At 43.8% G+C, this 16,366-nt stretch overlaps 1 protein-coding gene across 2 annotated transcripts in view; it reads left to right on the top strand.

Annotated features, from left to right (window-relative positions):
* The window catches only part of DEF6 (DEF6 guanine nucleotide exchange factor), an 854,760-nt gene extending 838,724 nt beyond the window's left edge, over nt 1-16,036 (top strand). For both annotated transcript variants that reach the window (XM_069756575.1, XM_069756576.1), the window contains exon 11: nt 15,740-16,036. In XM_069756575.1, the coding sequence (XP_069612676.1) occupies nt 15,740-15,891 (152 nt within the window). In that variant the 3' untranslated portion in view covers nt 15,892-16,036. The remainder of the gene's footprint in view (nt 1-15,739) is intronic.
* Nucleotides 16,037-16,366: the final 330 nt, after the last annotated feature.

Here is a 16,366-nt window from a genome sequence, read left to right as displayed (position 1 = left end):
GAATTCGAACAGAGTGGGTAAGGGAATCTCCACATTGTTCTCAAGAGAAGACACCATGAGTCCAATGGCTCTTCTCCCAGAGGCCTCCGTAACACCGCTGCAGGTGCCCAGGGTGCAGGGGGGGAGTTTCCCTTTAAGTCAAACATATCAAAGAGTTCTGACCGTGCAAGTGACCGGTTGCTCTGATCATCCAGGATGACATACACCCTTGCGGTTTTCTCTGGTCAACCCTTGAGATACACATTCACCAGGCATATCTTCGCACACGACTTGTCCCAGAGGCCTTCTCCGCAGACTTCTGTGCATGAAGAAGATATTTTGATAGAACTCACATGTTAGGGCATGTTAGGTTAGGCTATGGGTTGAACTAGATGGACTTAAAGTCTTCCTTCAACCTTAATAACTATGTAACTATGTAACTCCCCACCTTGCCTCGTGGTGGGGGAAGGCGTAGGCTGTGCAGTGTTAGATTGGGATGGATGGAGCGCTTGCACATGCTCCTCACTGTCACACTCCAAACACTTAATAGATATTTTACAGTCCTTAGCAAAGTGTTTAGTAGAAGCGCAGCACCTGTAGCATATCCCAAAGCTCTTTAGAAGTTCTTTGCATTCCTGGAGTGGTTTCTTTCTGACGCCGATGCACTTCTTTAAGCGGTGAGGTTTCTTGTGAATGGGACACATACGATTTGGATTCTCAACCTTCTCACCTTTGTTGCTTTTATCTTGTGATACTGTAGGTATGGGAAGAATATCAGTCTTCTTGACGGACATTGGAGCTCGGCGGTTCCTGTAGTTAAGACGTGGACTCTCGTGTTTAGGAGATGAAACAGGGTCGCTGTGTTCTTCATAGGAAAAACTTGGATCAGTCTTACACTCTGCAATATTTTTGATGAACTCGCAGAAGTAGGAAAATGGAGGGAAGGAGACTTGGTTTTCCCTTATGTATTTTGATCCAAGCATGGCTCACTTATTTTGGATATTGGGCGGTAGCTTGGAAACTATTGGGGTTACCCCATGAGCAGTGTCCAGGTAGTTGAGGCCAGGCAGGTACGGGTCTGCTTTGGCCAGCTGAAGCTCTAACAGAAGGTCGCTGAGCTCCTGGAACCTTGTACTGTCCTTACTAGATACCTTTGGAAAATCCTCTAGTCGCTTGAACAGGGCCTTTTCTATGGCCTCAGGACTGCCATAGCTTCTCTCTAGCCTCTTGCATGCAGCGGTGAGACCCACCATAGGATTACTGATGTGGACGGATTTAAGTCTCTTGACCCGATCCATGGATTGTGGCCCAAGCCACCTGTTTAGCAGGTCCAGCTCTTCAGCGGCGGTGATGCCAAGGTCACTGATTGTGGTTTTAAAGGTACACTTCCAACCCCTGTAGTTCTCAGGTTTATCATCAAACTTTGTAAGACCAGTCTTAGATCACACTGAATCATGTACCTTGCAAAGCCAGTCATATCAGCATTCTCCAATTTTTAGAAGGACCATTGCTGGCTGGGTAGCATTGTTCATACAGTCTGTGCTTTGACATGGGAATGCAGGAAAATATGAGGCAGCGTAGGCGTTAAGTCCATTAACTGGCTTAATGAGCTTAATTTCTGCCACACATGGGACTGGAATTGTGTGACTGACCGGAGTGTGGTGACTTGCCTGCATATTGGCCTGCACATATGTTTCTGTGTATAAGGTTTGGTGTGGTGCAGGTTTCTGGTACATTCTGGTGCACAGAGGAGGATCAGGATGCAGGGTTGGCAGCGTATTGCACTGACCTTGGGTGCAGGATGCGGATAAACACTCTGTGTCCTGTTGTTTCAGGGGAGCATCTGTGCGGCCAGGAAGGATTAGAGGAGCAGGGGGAGCGCTGTACTGGCTTGGTACATAGTCTCTAGTACGCCCAAGAGGGTCTTCAGTATCAAAATCACTTAAACTGACACTGTCTCTTTGGCTCCCACTGATGGCTTGTTCCAGGACCTTCAACCTTGCCATGGCTGCGATGTGTTCGCATTCCTTCTCTAGGGCCTCTATTTCTGCCTTTTTTTTTGTCTCTACGGCCTCTGTTTCTGCCTTTCTTTTCATCTCTAGGGCCTCTGTTTCTGCCTTTCTTTTCATCTCTAGGGACTCTGTTTCTGCCTTTCTTTTCATCTCTAGGGCCTCTGTTTCTGCCTTTCTTTTCTTCTCCAAGGCCTCTGTTTCGGCTGCCTCTATTTCAATCTGTTTTCTTTTGAGCGAAGGCAGCTTGTATTTTAGTGGCCTCAGCTTCAGCTCGTGCTCTTACGAGCTGTTCGTTGAGGGTTGAGGATTTTTAAGAGCGTGACTTAGATGATCGCTTTGACTGTCTGGCTGAGCCGGAAATACAAGATGACATCTCGGCTATTAGCGCGATTCTTACCTCTGTCTTGGCTTTTATATCTCGCACTATGCTTTCTCTCTGAGTTCAGTTGTTGGAAAGCTTGCAACTCTTTGGAGGGAACTGACGGGTTAAGTCTCTGTAACACAGAGGTGCACTGATGTGCAATTTCTGCATACAGTTAATAATCTGAACACAGTTGTGCAAGTGTTCCCTCTTGGTGGTCTTTCGAGAGAAGCAGGCTGAGACAGGCTGTCTATGTGACTCAGCAGCTTTTGCCATTGCTCTGCCATAGCATGGAGAAGATCACGTTTACTGGATTCTAGATTCTCCCTTACTTTCCATGTGGGCTTTGTGGGACGTCCAGCCTTCTCACTAGATGGTGGATCAAGTTCTATGCACTCTTCCTGTAACAATGGGTCTGGCAGAGACCGTGTAGTCATTCCTTGAGCCATCCTGATTCACAGGGAGAAGGGGAGTTGTATAGTCTCTTATATGCTGAGAGCGGATGCTCTGCAGGAGGTTCTGTAGCTTTATTGAAGCTGTGGGTGGCTTTACAGATGAATCTGGTAAGTCTTTTTTACTATTCTGTCCCCGGCCTGTGGCTGCAAATATGGCTCTGTGAGATGCTGAATCTCTTCACATTACTTACAATTGGCGACGTTCGCAGATAGCTTAACTCAGCTGCAGGCACACATGTTATGAAGAATTCAGAAGAGACTTTGATTTCTTTAAGAATTCTTGTTGAATGCCTACAAATAGCAGCAGGAAAAAGACTTTCTTGAGACAAGCTGAAAGCACATGTGCCTCTAATGAACCCAAGATGGAGACTGAGACACAGGGAGAAGAAGAAGGAAGAGACATGACACCCAGCAGAGGGAGAAAGAAGGGACAAACTTCATGGAAAGGGAGGATTTCAGCTATGCAAAACACAGGAACACATAGCAACAATAAACAATGAGAGACTGCAATACAGCATGTAAAATGTACAGGACACTCTGTAAAATGTCTCATTCGTGGGACATAACACTTGGTTAGACTGAAGGGAGTGTCATTGAGGCAGTCATACAGGGGTTGCATGTGCAGAGATGCATCAGGACTCAGGGACGGTAGTAGGATGAAAGTCCAAGAAAGAACTGTAGTTGTGTTGCCTTGGAGTTTTGACAGCAAGTCTGAGACTACTATTTGAGACAGTATACTCTGTGTAGGTTGTAGGCATCTGTGTAGTGGTCTGGTCATTGGAGTGTACCGTATGTTACCATCCACCCCTACACAAGGCACTACTTCAGTTGTACAATCCGGGTTGGATAGAGCAATGTTCTTGATTACACTTCTGGTTGCACTGGGACCCACCAGGAAATTGAGGGGTATACCCTCAACCTCTATCTAGGTGTTTTTTCTCTCGGGTATTTTTGTGGACTGTAAGAGTATATGTACTTTCTTCTTTGCGGATTCAGTATGCCAATATCATATTAAGGTCTGGAGCTCGATGGGGGGTGGTCCTAGAAGTGGCTTATGCTAGCGTCAACGCTTCTTCCCATTGGGGACTAATTTGCATTTCAAATCTGAGATTCTGAAACTTTTGATTACATCGGTGGAAAAAACTATCCACAGATTCTCCTTTTCCCTGCATGACATCCTTGAGAGGGGGGGTCTGAGCTGGTAGGCAGTTCTTAGCCCAGATGTAAAGCTTACGGAGGAAATCTTCTCCAGATACATGTGATTCAAGCCATTCTACATGCAAGTTGTCGGGTTCAAGGCCTAGTCGCATCCTTGGCCAAAGGGAATATGTAATTTGAGTGAGCAACTCTAAATCTCTCCATGAGGCAGAGTGTGCCTTCTGTATTTGACGCATCCTCTTATAAAATGGCATGGGATGTTTTACGAGGTCTGGCAAGCTGCTCACTAGAGTATCTGTCTCCTGGTATTTCCAGGAGTCCTTGCGTGTGGAGTAGGTTGTGTGCGAGAGTGTGAGCTTTGAGATTTAAAAGATGATGATGATGATGTCCCCCACACCATATAGTGGTGGATGCTGTGGATTATCAGTCTGAGCTGTTAATTCCTGTCTTCCCTGTTCTGCTTGATCATGTACCTCCATGTCATGTTCATTTTTTTCTTCTTTATTCTTTTCATAGACTGCATTAATTAATGGAGCTACAGTGGATGCTGGACAGGAGGTGGCATAAGGGGTGCCATCTACATAAATAACCGGGAATCGGGTAGGACTATTTGGGTTGGTCATCTGACAGTCAGAACAAGTCTCACGATATTCTGCATTCTGACAGCTGGCACATGTCCAGTCGTCGGGAATGTTTATAGGAGGTATCAATGGCTGTAATGCAGATGTAGGCGCCTGATTGGCATAACATTCAGTAATATTGTCATATTCTTCTCCCCATGCCTGTCTTCTCACTTCCTTTACCGTCTTATGAAATGCTTCAGGTCCATGTAAGACCTCATAATACCTGAGGCTGGGACACTGCTCTCTACTCATTAACACATTCTTCCATTCTTTCTTATCTAATGCTCCTCCCTTCTGGATCAGAGGGTTCTACTTAACATGCCGTTTCCTTCCTTGCTCCACTATGGGTCATGAATTCTGAGTCCGTCTGAGGGACATCTGCATGGCTATTTCTTGAGACAAAGTTCCCACAGGGTTTTGAATACTTAACCGTTAGGTATACTTGAGCTAAGCACGATTCTGGGTATGTGACTGTGAAAGCTGTATGTACTCTTTTATATCCAGGAAAAGGGGTCTCAGTGATATTGTGACATCTAGTTATCTTGAACACAGTGATATAGGAAGTTAGATAACAATTATCACCAGGGTATTCAAAAATTCTTGTGTACCCAGAAACTACGTAATCGAAAAATACCAGATAAATTGGTAGAATATCTGTTTTCACGACACTTTCACTTTAACAAAAATTAGTCTACGAATGTTACACAGAAAATTCAGTGACATTAGTATAACATTAACTGAAAAAGGAACAATGGACTTTGATCTCACACTATCAGCGAAGTCTGTACAAGTGAAAGCAATTACCATTTAAGGCACTCTCTTTCTACATGTATATGTTAACAATAGTGTTGAGCGATACCGTCCGATACTTGAAAGTATCGGTATCGGATAGTATCGGCCGATACCCGAAAAGTATCGGATATCGCCGATACCGATATCCGATACCAATACAAGTCAATGGGACACCAAGTATCGGAAGGTATCCTGATGGTTCCCAGGGTCTGAAGGAGAGGAAACTCTCCTTCAGGCCCTGGGATCCATATTAATGTGTAAAATAAAGAATTAAAATAAAAAATATTGATATATTCACCTCTCCGGCGGCCTCTGGACATCACGCGGCTTCTTTGTTTAAAATGAGCGCGTTTAGGACCTGCGGAATGACGTCGCGGCTTCTGATTGGTCGCGTGCCGCCCATGTGACCACCACGCGACCAATCAGAAGCCGCGATGTCATTCCTCAGGTCCTAAATTCATAGAATGAGGAGTTTAGTGCCTGAGAATGATGTCGCGGCTTCTGATTGGTCGCGTCGCGGTCACATGGGCGGCACGCGACCAATCAGAAGCCGCGACGTCATTCCTCAGGTCCTAAACGCGCTCATTCTAGGAATTTAGGGCCTGAGGAATGACGTCGCGGCTTCTGATTGGTCGCGTCGCGGTCACATGGGCGGCACGCGACCAATCAGAAGCCGGACGTCATTCCTCAGGTCCTAAACGCGCTCATTTTAAACAAAGAAACCTGCCGGTTACCCGCGGTGATGTCCAGGGGCCGCCGGAGAGGTGAATATATCAATATTTTTTATTTTAATTCTTTATTTTACACCTCACTATGGATCCGATACCGATACCCGATACCACAAAAGTATCGGATCTCGGTATCGGAATTCCGATACCGCAAGTATCGGCCGATACCCGATACTTGCGGTATCGGAATGCTCAACACTAGTTAACAATCAACTTTACAATTCTAAAGTATGCAAAACAAAATCTGTTTATAACTAATTCTCAAACCTCACAACAAATATATACAGAATTAATTCAAAACTTTAACTATGTGCTAGTACACCTCCTGCTGGCAAGTCATACAAACCACACAAACAGATAAAGACAAAAAAACAGCTTATGAGGACACTGATACCTTCAACTGTGAATCCTCGACACCAAAAAATACTTCACAATTTATCCATCTATATGCCAGCCTGATTTGTAGAGATTAAAGGTCTACACCTCGGCAAAACACACTTTAAGTAGACAAAGAGAGAGCAATCACTCAGTCACATCAATACGGTAATTATAATTACCCTTCCACCCGTATAGAATAAATCCTATGAATTTATGCTGCAGCTAAAACACCATCACCTTAGCCAGATGATTTCTGGTGGGAATTCCGCAAGAAGTCACGAACCACTTAGAGTCTGGAAAATCACTCAAAGTAATCAAGCCCCTACTCCCACTTGCCCACTATGAGAGTCACAGTTTAGATTTCTGCGACCATCGGTCAAGCCGAGAGCAGGATCGGAGCCAGAGTGACAGTGAATTTGCTCAGTACATCTCCCTATATTATATTCAGGCTGGCTGAGGTAACAATGGAAACATACAAAACAGCAAAGCAGAGAGGCAAAACAGATAAGGCAGACAATTAAGGAAATTGTGACCAAGGTGGCTTTTTGGTGCTTGGAGTTATCAGATCGGTCACTATGTCTGAGTCTGAGAGCCAGTGATGGTGATGGTGCATGCAGAGGCCGAAGCCATGGCCATGGCTGTGGGCAAGCTGAAATTGTGCCACAACAACCACCCACATTTTCTCTCCTGACCTTCTTGTTCGAATTACTAGGGGACCGCAGAACACGACTATTGAACCCAGAGCAGTGTCGAAAAGTTGCTGGTTGAATAGCAGTGGGAAAGTGTCACAATAGGTGAATGATGATGAGTCACAATTGCCAGAAAGTCAGGAGGAAGATCAGGGTGCAGAAGTGGAAGACAAGGTGGTGAATGATATAGTAACTGACCCCCAACCTGGCAGGAGGATTTGCAGAGCGAGGACTGCAGCACACAGGGGAAGGTAGGGGTAGCACCCCAACAGGCAGGAAGAAGCAGTGTGGTGGCCGCAGACAGAAGGTGGGCAACCATTCCCCGTAACACCAACAAGACAGAAATTGCCAGTACAACTGTTAGGTTTTCACGGGTCTGGTTGTTTTTTAAAGACTCTGCCAATAATGTCAAAAAGGCCATATGCTCCACCTACCAGCACAGCATCAGCAGGGGTAGCAAAACTACCAGCCTGACCATCACCAGCATGATCAGGCACATGGCAGCAAAGCACTCGACTTTGTGGGCTGAACACCAGGGTCCAGGAACAGTGTCTGTGGGTGACACCACTGCTTCTTCTGCTGTTGTACATGCAAGCCAATCCCCTGTCCATAGTGCATGTGAAGATGCCTCCTGCCCTGTACCTGTCGTTGCACACACTCAACTAGCACCATCATCCAGCACATCCACGTCATTTTCCCAGAACAGCGTTCAGTTGTCCATACCCCAGTCCTTGGAAAGCAAGAGCAAATACGCCCCACAGGATACAGTACTAAATTCCTACATTTCACAACTGCTTGCACTCGAAAAGTTGCCTTTTAGGCTCATGGAGACAGAGGCTTTCTACAACCTGATAGTGGCAGCAGTCCCTTGGCACCAGCTGTCACTATTTCTCCCAGTGTGCTGTCCCCACATTACACAAGCATGTGTCCCACAACATTAGCTGTGCCCTCAACAATGCAGTTACTGAGAAAGTCCACCTTACCACGGACACGTGGAGAAATGCTTGTGGGCAGGGACGTTTCATCACATTGACGGCACACTTGGTTAACAGAGTGGAAGCCGGGACCAAGTCGGACCTTGGAATGGAACATGTTCTCCCGATGCCGAGGATTGCCCCAACAGTCTACAGCTCCTGCACCTCATCCTCCTCCTCATCCTCCTCCTCATCCTCTTCAGCCTCAACCTCTGAAATGACCACATCAGTCACAAGCTGGAAGCACTGCAGCACTGCCTCAACCCAGCCAAGCGGCAACAGGCTGTGCTGAAGCTAATATGCTTAGGTGACAAACCGCACAATGCTGAAGAGTTGTGGACAGCTATGAAAGAGCAGGCAGGTCTGTGGCTGACACCGCTGAACCTACAGTCTGGCATGGTCATGTGTGACAATGGCTGGAACCTGGTGGCGGCTCTGAGGCGAGGCAAGCTCACACACATACCATTCCTGGCCAATGTGCTTAACTTTGTGATTCAGCAGTTACTCAAAACCTGCCCAGAGCTGCCGGATCTGCTTGTCAAAGTATGATGCCTGTGTGCCCATTTTAGAAAGTCAGCTACAGCCTCTGCCGCCCTTGCCATGTTTCAGCAGTGTTTGCATCTTCCGGCTCACTGACTGATGTGTGATGTCCCCATGCATTCGAACTCTACACTGCAGATGTTGGAAAAGATTTGTGAGCAGAAGAGGGCAGTTGTTGACTACCAGCATCAACAAAGCCATCGATATTCAGTTCAGACTCCACACATAAGACCTGAGGAGAGGACATTGATATCAGACATATTTAACTTCCTCCAAAATTTTGAGGACTCCACCAAGATGCTGAGTAGCGATGACGCCACAATTAGCGTCAACATCCTGCTTCTCTGTGTTCTGAAATGCTCTCTGCTCACAATCAAAGAGGATGCATTGTAGGTGGATCACGATGAGGTGGAGCAAGGAACCATACAGGGTAATTACACACAGCCTCATCTCATGCCAACGTGGATTGTGTGACAATGAGAAAGAGGACGAAGAACAGGAGCTAGTTTCATGTGCTATAGATGGTACTACCTGCACAACTGTCATACCGTCTGTTCAGTGTGGATGGCCTGTGGACAGGGAGGAAGAGGAGAAGAATGGAGAGCATGGTCAGTTGTTCTCTTGGTGAGGACACAGAGGTCTTGCCCATTAGCCGTTTGGCACACATGGCTGAGTTTGTTATTCTGGCTTTCATGACCCTCGTGTTCTCCAAATTTTGTGTCGCAGTCATTATTGGTTGGTGAAACTTCAAGACCCAGTTCTCCTATCTCTTATACCTGAAGCCAACAGGTATACTAAAATTTGGCAGTACCAGAGGGCCCTTGCTGCTAAATTATTTAAAAAGTTCCCATCTGAAAACGCTGGCATCACAAAGGTCACAGTTCGTTGGACAACCAAGGAGTACAGGCGAGAGAAACACAACTCCATTCCAGCAAAGGCAGGGGAACACTGGCCAAGTTCTGGGAGAGTTTTCTCAGACCCTCCTACCGCACAGACTCTGAGGCGCCGGGTACTTTCACAAGGAGTGCAAAGTTTTGGAAGATGCTGTGGGAGTACCTTACTGACGCTACTAATATCCTTTGTGATTCCTCTGTGCCTTATAATTATTGAGTATCCAAGCTGGACACGTGGCATGAACTTGCTCTGTATGCCTTGGAGGTCCTGGCCTGCCCTGCTGCTAGTGTTTTTTAAAAGTGGGTTTTTAGTGCCGCTGGTGGAATTATAAGTGATAAGTGCATCCGCCTGTCATCTGAAAACTCTGACAGCCTGACTTTTTTAAAAATTAACAAGGGCTGGATTGGGCCAGACTTCTCAACACCACCGCATGATAGCAGCGTAACATAAACTCAAATCCAGTGTCTATTTTTGGGAGGTCTATTCACATGCACCTCTTCACACCCACACATGGGCATACGCTTCCTGATTTTGGCTATTTGCTGTTGTCCTCCTCATTCTCCTCATCCTCATCCTCCACCACCATATCACCAGGGTGACAGTGGTCCGTGATTCAACACACACATAATTTTTTTAAAGAGTGCTTATAATGCCCGTAACAAAATGGTATACAGTATGTTCATGTATACCCCCGGGGTAAATGTTTGTCAGCCCATACACTTAGTGCATGGGCATTACAAGTATAGGAGACCCATTCCTTTCTAATAGGAACATTTTATTATGAGGCCCTTCTCCACGTCTCTTCCAAGGGGCATTGGAGTGCCTCCAATTTTTTGGTAGCCCATACATTCATTGCATAGGCAAACAGTATGGGAGACCCACTTCCTATGTATGGGAACATTGTTTTCATATGAGGCCCTCTTGTACGTCTCTTCAAAGGGGTATTGGGGTGCATCTAAATTTTGGGCAGGCCTTGCATTCACTGCATAGGCAATCAGTATGGAAGAACTGCTTCCTATTAATGGGAACATTGTTTTCAGGAGGCCCTCTTGTATGTCTCTTCAAAGGGGTATTGGGGTGCGTCTAATTTTTGGGCAGGCTTTGCATTCACTGTACAGGCAAACACTATGGGAGACTCACTTCCTAATAATGGGAACATTCTTTTCAGGAGGCCCTCCTGTACGACTCTTCAAAGGAGTATTGGGATGCGTCCAAATTTTGGGCAGGCCTTACACTCACTGCATACGCAAACAGTATGGGAGAGCCACTTCCTAAAAATGGGAACTTTGTTTGCAGGAGGCACTCCTGTACATCTCTTCAAATAGGTATTGGGGTGTGCCCAAATTTTGGGCAGCCCTGCCACTCACTGCATAGGCAAACACTATGAGAGACCCACTTTCTAATAATGGGAACATTTTTTTCATGAGGCCCTCCTGTACATCTCGTCAAAGGGATATTGGGGTGCGTCGTAATTTTTGGCAGCCCAGCCTCTCACTGCATACGCAATAACAGTATAGGAGACTGTTTAATAATGGGAACAGCAAAGCATATCCTGATGATGGATCTCTATGAATAGTAAGGGCCTACTGCTGGCCCTTTAAGAAGAGTGAAGGCCACCTGATGGCCCTACAAAAACAAGCTTTGTGACTTTCAGAGTCCCTCCTTCATAAATGAAACTGGATGTGTCTGATGATGTGTCACACACCACATGGCCAGATAACTTTGTAAAGCGTTAAAATTTAATTTCCCAGTGAATGCATGTCTTGGTCGAAAACAATGCTGAAGTTCAAAAACGCATCAAAAACGCTATGTGTGAACATAGCTCAAGGTGTAGAGGAGCAATTTTGTGTTTGGTTATTTATTTTGCCTTATATACAAGTCATTACCCTGGAAAGGATGTTCCTTAACATATTTCCCAGGAAAATCCATTTTGGTTTAGTTTTTGTATACTTTATTGTGAGTCTGTAAAAGTGGCGTAAGACTGACAACATTGTTCACAGCAGTGACCTGGGAGTCAGAAATGCTTCCCGGGGTCTTCCCCATGCTGTTCCCATGTCATTTGAGCACTGTTCACTTATATTTCTGCATTTTCTAGACCCTCTAAAGACCACCAGAGGCGGCCGCTGGAAAAATGCTTGAGTTTCCCATAGACTTACATTGGGCTCGTTGCTCGGGTTGAGCAAATTGGAATGCTTGGGTGCTCAACCCGAGCAACGAGCACCCGACCTTTTTAGTGTTCACTCATCACTATTCAATATGCTTACCCCACCCCTAAATACATTTCTTCAGTGGTATAGCTTCCAAAATTTGGTGACTTTTGGGGGGTTCTGCTGTTTTGGCACCTCTGCGCACTCCAAATGCAATATGGAGTCCCCGATCTATTAGAGACAAATTTAAACTCCAAAAATCAAAGAGTGCTCCTGAGTCCTGTTGTGTGCTCCTGAGTCCTGTTACACAACAGGACTCAGGAGCACACAACAGGACTCAGGAGCACTCTTTGATGAGTACACACCCAAACCTTAGTTTTCCCACACATATGGGACAACAGCAAGAGAAATTGCATAACATATTCTGGGATAAATTTTCCCATGCTACCCTTGTCAAGATGAGAAATTTGGGGCTAAAGTAACATCCTCATGGAAAAAACGCAATGTTTCATTTTGGCGGCTCCATGTTCTAAAATTCCATAAATAACCTGTTGGTTTAAAATGCTCATTACATATATGTACAATATAGGATCCTCAAGGCATGCAGTTTTCAAAATGTGGTCACTTGTGTAATTTTCTGATGTTTTGGCACCTTAGGAGCTCTCTAAATGTGACATAGAATCAATAATCTGTTCCAGCAACAATTGCAATCCGGAAGTCAAATGATGTTCTTTGTCTTCTGGGCCCTGCCTTGTGCCCAAACAGTAGTTTTTTAACCATACTTGATGTATGATTGTACTTTGGAGAAAATTGACCCACCAATCTATTGTGTAGCCCCTCTTGTGAACATGGGAATTTTGGGGCTAAAGCAACATTTTTGTGAAAAAAAATCATATTTTTTTCACAACCCAGTATTATAAAATACTATGAATTCCTTGACGGGAGTATTTGCCAAATTGGAGTTGTATATTTGACGTTGTGTTGGCACCTTGGGTCTCTGCAAATGTAACATGTCGACCGCATTCCATTCCAGGCCAAATTTCCATTGCAAAAATCATACCGCGCTACTTCCCTTCCAAACCCTGTCAAGTGACCTAACAGTAGCTTTTGCCCACATATAGGGTATCTGTGTACTTAGGAGAAATTGCACAAAAAACTGAGGTGTCCATTTCCACCTTTTACCTTTGTGAAAATGAAAAATGTGAGGCTAAAGCAAAAAAAAAATGTTTAAAAATTTTTTTTTTTTTTTTAAGTTGAATGAATTCCTATGAAGCATCTAAAAGGTTAACAAACTTTGTATGTGTTTTTGAATACTTTGAGAGGTGAAGATTTTAAAATGTTGTCTTGTTTGCCAGTTTTCTCACGTCTAGGCCCGTAAGAGTCACTTAAAAATTGAAGTTGTCCCTAAAAATACAGGTTTTGTAAAAATTTTTGAAAAAATGAAAAATTGCCTAGAAACTTTTAACCTGTCTAACAATTTAACAAACAAAAGTAGTTTCAAGAATGGTGCTGATGTAGACATGTGTTAAATCTTATTTATTAACTATTTAGTGTGACACGACTACCTGCTTTAAGAATACAAAAATTGAAAGTTCAAAATTTCATATTTTCAACTTTTTTGACAAATTTTAAAGATATTCAAATATAAATGCAAATCATATCAACTGCAATGTACTATTATGATGAAGTGCGATATGTAACAAAAAAACAGTCTGAAAATCACTGGGATATATTGAAAAATATTTAGAATTGAGAGTCCTCAGTGGTTGATACCTTTTATGGGATATATTGAAGCATTTCAGAGTTATTACTACATAAAATGATGTATGTCAGATTTGAAAAAATGAGGCTCAGATATTAATGGAGAAAGTGGCTCGGTCCTTAAGGGGTTAATGTTGTCGGTGATGATCTGTCCTGACGCATTTGTGTAAATACTACTCTGCTACCAGTTTCTGGCCCAGTCCCTAAAGCCAGAGGTGAAGCTGCCGTATCGTAGGTTAGCTGCACATGAGACTGTACCATACTGTTCTCAACATAGGAAAAAGTAATGAAAAAATTACAATTATACAGGGTGATTCAAAAAGGATGGGGCAAAAATATAGTCTCGGTATTCAGTACCAAGAGATCATAGCACTACTTTAACAGAAAATGATATACTGTCTTTCCAAGATTTATCTATACACTACAAATCTTCAAAGTGATTTCCATTGGTGACACAGCATGTCTAGGTGGTAGTCCCGTTCTGTATAGACATGTGGCAACACATCTTCGGATACGGGCTCCACTGTTTCAGTTATGGGTTCAAGCTCGTTCAAGCTCTTTCTTGAATAACCATCTTATTTCACACTACATAAGCACATTTTAATCTTGACTTCTGAAAAATGAAGCATATGCTGTGATTAGTTGCTATGGACAACTAAGACAGTATTGCTCTGATTTTCAGTCACTGACTGTAGAAACATGAGGGGGGGGGGTCAGCGGGTGCCCCAGGTCTGCTAGCCAAAACCGCATGGACCAGGGATTGTCTCACCGCATGCATGCTCTCCCTTTAATGTGGGCAAAACACTACTTAGACAATACAGGGTGAGGGTAAAACAATGTAGCAATACTTTATTGAACTACCAAACAGGCAGATAATGCGTAGAACAGTCCCAGAAAAATACCCCAAGATGGTGCACATTACAGAGTCTCACCCTTCAGCTGACTTGAGATAATAGCAGCTGTTACTTCAGAGCTTCCAGGATCAACTACCCCACCTGTGGCATGCACATAGAGAGGTGGCAACGACAAGCGTATAAAGATGACAGTCCATTCACATGCAAGGCCAGTTGACCCGAGGATCACAACCTGGCTTCATCTTCCAGGGTTAACTACCCCACCTGTGGCACGCACATAGAGAGGAGGTAATGACAAGCAAAGGAAGCTGACAGTCCATTCAGGTACAAGGCCAGTTGATTGAAGGTTCAACTTCATCATTCAGGTTCAATTACTCCACTTGTGGCACACACACAGAGAGGAGGTAACGACAAGCTAAGGAAGATGACAGTCCATTCAGTTACAAGGCCAGTTGACCCAATGGTCACAATCTGGCTTCTCCGAACATCTCCATTGAGCCAGGTGACCAGCAGATCTCAATCCTGGCTTTCTCCAAATGGATCCATGGTACAATTATGGTCAATGGAGCAGATCTGTATTCTTCCAGCTGGAGCCGAAGTTCCCTAAGCCAGAATAATGCAGAATGATAAATCTGTGTCCCTCATGATGGATCTATGATGTCTTGGCAGCAGTCCTGTATGGCCACTTGGTTGTTTGGTTGTCTTGGCAGAATCTCTGGCTGTCTCTCTCTTGGTCTCTCTCTATACAGAGCATGTACCCTATTTTTATACTTAACAAGTGTCCTTCATTCTTATCCTTTATGTAAATACTGGATGAAGATGAGCTCAAGTAGCATTATTTGATTATTTGATCTATTTGCATAGTTTTTCCTCCTCTGTTTTTAAAGTCAACAAACTATTTGGCCTACACAATGCATGAATAGCATATCAGTAAACATCACTAGTCATCAAGGATAACAGCATAGTATGTTACATTAAATGCCAACCTACAAGTGAATATTACAGGCTTACACAAGCAAAAGTCTGTTTTCTTAATCAACCAGACAGAAACACTTAAATTAAAAAGTCAACATATAGATAAAAGTCTATTCTATCTGGTTTGATAAAAATAGTCGTCTGGTTAATTAAGATACAATGCTTTGTCTCCACACTGACCATTTATCATTAAATCTATTTTAACTCGAGGCTTTTAGTTATGAACCGTAATTTTTGAATCACTGTGTAAAATGGTACTTATATTGAACATTTTTTAACAACATATGGGAATGTATCAGAAGAAAACGGAGCCAGGTGAGAAGTGATCTTAGACTAAAGTTACAATTCCCGATGTTTTATCTATTCTAGAAATGACTGCTTTATTTTGAATTCTTACAGTGTTTTTCTCTCTCTTTTAGAGAAGCGTGTAGCCACTGGTGGTGGTTTTCAAGGATTATGGGGAGGTGTTCTCTCTCGACGTGATTCATCTCTTAAAAGGCTGCAGACATCAGAAGGGAAAGAATTTCCCCAAACCAAGGAAGACCATTTAGAAAATTCAATAAATCAATGAATCGCCAAAGACCTACTGGAAAAATATATCTCTGTATATTTTTATCAGACATCATTAACAGAAGTTTGTATTTCAGTATTTAGGTCAAACAAAGTGTACCTCTTCTATTTTGCTTTTAATTAAATTTTTATATTTTTTTCTTAAATGTGCGATTTGTCCATACATTAGGGGATTGATTATAGTTCTCAAAGTCAAAAAGTATCTAAATGCAACTAAGGAGTGGTAAATGCACTACTTTTACAGTGGCGGCAAGTAGTCTGAGGTTATTGTAGAGATAGCAGAGACCGTACAGAGGTGTCGACAAATATTCCATATGTTGGAATCCGGAGGTGTATATGCCATACACTCCCCGTTTTTTCCCCGATAACTGGCCTTGTGGTGCGAACAAGATGCGACCTTCTCCGTTGATCATTGTGTAATTGTCCGGATGATAGGGGGCAGCAGAGAGCTGCTCACTCCAAAGATCACAGCCAGT

Source organism: Ranitomeya imitator, chromosome 3 (genome assembly GCF_032444005.1).
Source record: "Ranitomeya imitator isolate aRanImi1 chromosome 3, aRanImi1.pri, whole genome shotgun sequence".
Classification (NCBI taxonomy): domain Eukaryota; kingdom Metazoa; phylum Chordata; class Amphibia; order Anura; family Dendrobatidae; genus Ranitomeya; species Ranitomeya imitator.
This window is presented reverse-complemented; position numbering and strand designations above follow the sequence as displayed.